Below are 6055 nucleotides of genomic sequence, written 5' to 3' on the forward strand. Positions count from 1 at the left end.
TATCAAAATCATTTCCATAGGTCATGAGCAAGTAATTGAAGTGCTACATAAAAACGGAGCAAATGTGAACGATCAAAATAGCGCAGAAGAAACTGCCTTGTATGTGGCTTTGAGTAGAGGTAATGCAATTGAAATTCATTCACCAATTATAAAAAAAATAACATTGGAATCTAATTTTCACTCACGTCACACAAATATAGTTGAGTTTTTGCTTAAGAATGGCTTGGATGTTAATTTAAAAACCAACAAAGTATGGTCAATAATACATGATGACGACATTTATCACGGTGATTTAAAATTTAATAAATATCTTTAGAAAACAAAAATTATAAAATACCGTTTGAAATATGAATTTTGAAAATAATTTCCATAGCTCATGAGCGAATTTTGGTATTGTTGCTTAAAAATAAAGCAAATGCTAATCTTCAGAACAATATGGGCAAAACACCTTTATATGTTGCTATTTCTGCTGCTGGTCTTAGCTGTAAGATTGCCTCCAATGATGGAACAAATGAAGATTCAGGATTTGGGGATGCCATTGAACTGTTGATCCGAAATGGTGCCGGTGTCAACATACCAAATCAAGATGGTTGGTCACCACTACATCAGGCCATTGAAGACGGTATTACGAATAATATGCGTTAATTAATTTACTAATAACTAAATTGTGAAATGTTTCTTAATTTAGGTTGTGAAAAGATAGTGGAAATTTTACTGAGACACGGTGCCAATGTCAACATGAAAAATAAAAACAATGACACAGCAAACGATCTTGCCAATCGAAATGGTATTGATTGAAGTCAAGTTTTCGTGTATTAAATAAAACTCATTTCATTTATATTCAGGAAATAGGAAAATCATTGAACTTCTTAGTACCGTTCATCCAATGCGGCCATCAGAAAATGGTAAATCATTTTTCGGATCGATATGGAAATGCATTTTTTAAATCTCCGCATAAATTTCCATGTTTAACTCATTATTTTACTTTTCTGCACACCCACTGTGTGCAGTAAAGTATTGCAATCACCCCAAAATTTTGAAATCGCTAAAAATCGTTTTTCTATGCGTTTTGGGTATAGAGAAGCACAGAGCAACGGTTTTTTGGCCATGTTAATGTGGGGATGTGGTACACTGTATACTGTATACTATAACTCTTCTTAGAGAAAAGCAAATCCAAATCTGATTTAACAGGGTGATTAGGGGTTGCTAGGAATAAGCTGGTATTCTTTTTGAGCGATATTTGTTCATCGTTGTATCCATGGTGCCACCATGATGGTGTACTCCTAAGGGGTATGGTATGCAAAAATTTGTTACTTTGATAACTCTTTCCCCAGAGAAGTGAATCAAAGTTTGAAATATGAAATGGGGGGTTTTTTGGCACGAGAAACCCGAATCCGACGTTAATTTTGAGATACAATCAATATTTGACACAGTTTCTTTGAAAAAATCACAAAAGATTGAATTTTTGTATGGAAGCCATGCCTTTATGATGTTGTAATGACGTGAAACTTTGCACAGACTATTTTTTACTCACAAAAATAACATTCTGAAAGTTTGAAATATTTCAAATATGTTACAAATTGAGGGTACTTCGCATTCAAATTTTTGTTTTTGAGCCAAAAATCGAAAATTTTATATGGGAGGTACCCTTATTTTTAATTGATAGTTCTTCAAACTCTCGGAATGTTATTTTTTGGTGAAAAAAATGGCCTTTGCAAAGTTTCACGTGATTGCGATATCATGCAGTCATTGCATCCATACAAAAATTCACTTTTTCGGTGTTTTTACCTTTCCACACCACATATTTTGAATTATTTATACGTCAATAGTCCATTTATATATTAATTGGCCAAAAAACCTTATTGCTCTCATAAATTAGAATTCGGTAGTTATTGAATAAGTACTGCGCTACCAGTACACGTTCAATATCTTTCGGGAAATAAATATTCGTTCGGTGAAGGAAGAAATTTGGAAACAGTGCGGAAAAGTTAGACTTACGGATGTAAGTTCCTTTTTATTTCGTTTAGCCTGTCTACAATATTCAACGGATCGTATTTTAACTGGAGAATTGGTCCCAGACGATGAAAAGCCATGGATTTTTGTATTTGCAAAACAACATTTTGAGAATCGAATTTTAAATGGTGAATTGGCCGAAAATAATGAATTCCCCTGGATGGTTGGTTTTTCCTGTTGAATAGTTTCTAATATTTTTGATTAAACTTATGTGAATTTTCAGTAATGAAATGAAAATTTTAATATTGGAAATGTTAAGATGTCCATCTATTGTTTGAAATGGTGAAATCTGATTATTGATGAGATCTCGACTATATTTCGACATCGAACCCCCTTTCAAACAATGTGTAATCACCTGATCAGTTCCAACTTAAAATGTTATTTAACTCCTTTTATTTCTTAGGCAGCATTGGTCTATTTCAACGAGGATTATAAGGTGTCCTTCGATTGTGGTGGCACAATCATTTCGAACAAATTTGTGCTGACGGCAGCACACTGTGTGACGAGTCGAAGACGACCGATTTTGGTTCGTATTGGAAAGGTAAGAAATCCACTGCATTAGTTCATTTTAAATCATATTTCATTTCATTATTGATATCAATATTGTACAGGTGTCATTGAGAAACGGAAATAATGACGTAATTAAAGCAACTAATCATCACATTGAGGTTGATATCTCTATCTTTTTTTTGTTAGTGGAATTAAATATTCATTCGTTTTCTTTTGAACAGGAGATCATCTCCAATCCTCGTTATAATAGTCTCAAGAAAGTGAATGACATTTCTTTGATTCGGGTAAAAAACACAATTCAATTTTCAATTTACATTAAGCCAGCTTGTTTACAAACAAATTTGGATGACATACCATCGCATGTGAAACTCACTGTAACTGGCTGGGGTACTACATCAGCTGAACGTAGGCTATAATTTTTTGATTTTTAGCATGAACAATTAACCTAACTTAATTATAATGGAACTTAAGGAAATGTGCAATCAGACACCCTGCTTAAAACGAATTTGATTACTATGACACTGTCGGAATGCAACTCAACAATGATGGAATGGAATCGTGTGCCAAATTTGCCACCCTATCGAAATGGTCTAATTGAAGGACAGTATTGTGCACACGATCCAAAAGGAAAAAATGACAGTTGCTATGGAGACAGTGGTGGGCCGTTGCAATATTTTCCCAACAATAAAACATCCGTGGCCACGGTGGTTGGCATTGTATCGTTTGGTCAAAGCTGCGGCATTCTTTTACCAAGCATTTACACTAGAGTTGCGTACTACTTGGACTGGATCGAAGGAATCGTTTGGCCCAATGTATAAGACACCAAATGATTTGAATTTACATTAGCATTTACATGAACGAAAACACATTTAATGAATAATTTTTTTAAATTCTTTTACTCATTCAGCCAAATGTATATGATTTTGATATGAACATTTTTGTTAAATTGAATAAAGTTATGAGAATAATTTTATTGAATTCAATCGAAAAGCCGATTAAATTTCATTGCTTTTTACACAGATATTGACAAATCAACCGTTTAAATTGGAGCGTAAGTTGTCTATAATCGAATTAAAGTGGATGGTTTTTGAAGTTTATCGAATTGACATATGTAAAGTTAATATCCATGCCAATGTCAACACCACTACCGACTACTGAAACTGATGTCTATTATGGCGATAATATAGGAGCAACAACAACTGCGTTGATTGTATTTGTGCTTTAAAAAATTCATTGAAAGTGCATTTGTGCAGATTTTGAATGTACTTTTATATAAATCAAAAGGACCTTAAGTAAGACTAACATTTTACGTTGTTGTCTTTCTCCTTCAACATACGTGGGCGAGGGGGGGGGGCGGCCCCCATATTTTTTCGAACGCTCAGGAAGGGTATTTGGAGTGGAAGGGCATCAAAATCGATTGGGCATCAAAAATTACCTTAAAAATGACCCTAAAAATGACCCTTTTCTAGAAATGCCCTTCCACTCCAAATACCCTTCCTGAGCGTTCGAAAAAATAGCCACAGCGCATCCCCCTCGCTCACGTATGTCCTTCAACCTAATGAAATTTTTATTTTTTTTAAAGAGGTTGAACAATCATATTGGCAAGACATGGTAAACAGCTGTGTATTTTTTTTTTATAAGTTTCGCAGAGATGGAGAAAGAGAAAGGGAAAGAGTGACAGGAAGATAATCATAATCTTAACAGGGTTATAGTAACGCAAACAAGTAAAGAGACTCAACATGCATAACATGTGATCGAAATTATTATCAGCATGAGCTGATGTGTATGGCTTTCATATGTACACTTTTGAAAGCGAGTCATTATCATGGGCTATATAGCGTATGAAGTAACGCTAAACCAAATTTGGTAATCAGTACGATTTGTTCCTTCTTTTAATGTGGTTCAATTCAGAAACGTAGTTATTTCAATTCGTTCTTTTTCGTTTACTAAATATATAAATTTTTAATTGGAAACAAATCGATCAACGTTTTAATTTGAACGATGAATTTCTTCATCGTATTCATTTTATATTTTTGTGCAATTACGATCAGTGGCATTCCAGGTATATTTTATATAATTCATTAGAGAAGAAAATTATATAATATTTAATCCTTATCATTTTTGTCTCTTGTGTCTTCACACATATGCATGTCATAAATATATTCAATGTCAGCGACATGACATTGCCTAGCTATATACATTAGAGTGCTTCATTTTTAGTTTATTTTTCAAAATTACATCGGCGCTGGAAAATGATCGTATTGGATATTATTTTAAAATACTAAAAACACCTTTATGGGATAGATTCGATCATTTTATATCGATTATGCCTATAGTTGATGTATTTGTGAGAAATATATCAAAAATGAAGCACCCGAATATACATACTGTGCATCATGTTTAAACAGATACGTACGCAATCAACAAAGTGATAGCGATGTAAAAGTTTTTTACCAAAATACATAATCTCGCCAAGTTTTACGAAAATAACCTGTACAAAGTTAAATGTTTGCAGCGTTCAAATTGAAAGAATATCAGATAAAATTTATCCAGTGTGTACCTCGTAGTTTCCAATCCATTGATTCAGTAAAGTCAACTTTTTTGTCGCTGTATGTTGATATATCTATGCAAAAATAACATTGAAACTAAAGGTGTTCAAAATCACTAAACCGACGGACGGACACCAAAAATACATCAAAATGTTCATTTTCCGTTTGATACACACACTTCCTATGCTAGTTTAAATGATTGCGTTACGAATTGGTTGACTTGAGCAGCCCACATCAAAAATTCAATTAAGACCTTCATAATGTGTGCCTTTTGTCTTTTCATTGCATTAACGTGCAACAAATCTTCATTATTTTTCGACTAACGGAAAGGAAGTTTTCTAATGTTTTACGTAATTTATTTGTCTCTTATTTATCTTAGTTCATTCGCCACCCAGAATAATCAAGCAGCCACCAACCGGGGAGTTGCTGTACACAGTAGCTCAACAATCGAACGAATACGACAGACCATTTTTGATTGAATGTGAAGCCGCAGGAGAACCAGCACCAAAGTGAGTAAAGATTTTTTTTTCTTCAAAATAAACTCCTGCCCAACGTGGAAGAAACGCAGGAATTCATTCAACTATTCAAAAAAAAATATACAGAAAATCCATAATTCATCTATGTAGAAAATCTATGCAGTGTTTTAGTACCAGTCGAACAATAGAGACTGAACATCTGTCTTGAACTACATTCTAACTTGACGGGTGTGTAGTCATTGTTCATCGATATGCCATGTTTCTCTTTCTCCTGTGATATGAGATTGAAATAACTGCATTGAAATCTTTCCACACACTTCCAATGAGATTTATTTCGATTTGCAGCAGTTTTCCTTCTTTTTGACGATTATAAAATCAATAGAAGCAACTAAATGAACATCAATGAACATGCAATATGTGTACCTTCACGTGCATGGCATTTACTAATAGTTTCTCTTGTGGAAACTGTTTTAACGAACACCAAAAATATTATTGTTTTATAAGTTG

The 6055-nt window shown here is 33.6% G+C and overlaps 1 protein-coding gene across 1 annotated transcript; it reads left to right on the forward strand.

Moving 5' to 3' along the window:
* The first annotated feature begins 24 nt into the window (after positions 1 to 24).
* LOC116344700 (serine protease persephone-like) lies at positions 25 to 3506 on the forward strand. Its single transcript, XM_031773372.1, has 10 exons — positions 25 to 119; positions 201 to 287; positions 374 to 622; positions 689 to 787; positions 846 to 905; positions 2028 to 2176; positions 2417 to 2554; positions 2625 to 2681; positions 2745 to 2928; positions 2995 to 3506. The coding sequence occupies exons 3-10, from the start codon at positions 436 to 438 to the stop codon at positions 3339 to 3341; spliced, it is 1221 nt and encodes a 406-aa protein (XP_031629232.1). The 5' UTR covers positions 25 to 119; positions 201 to 287; positions 374 to 435; the 3' UTR covers positions 3342 to 3506.
* Positions 3507 to 6055: the final 2549 nt, after the last annotated feature.

This window comes from Contarinia nasturtii, unplaced genomic scaffold (genome assembly GCF_009176525.2).
Source record: "Contarinia nasturtii isolate CC-2019 unplaced genomic scaffold, AAFC_CNas_1.1 Cnas_scaffold_1169, whole genome shotgun sequence".
NCBI lineage: Eukaryota > Metazoa > Arthropoda > Insecta > Diptera > Cecidomyiidae > Contarinia > Contarinia nasturtii.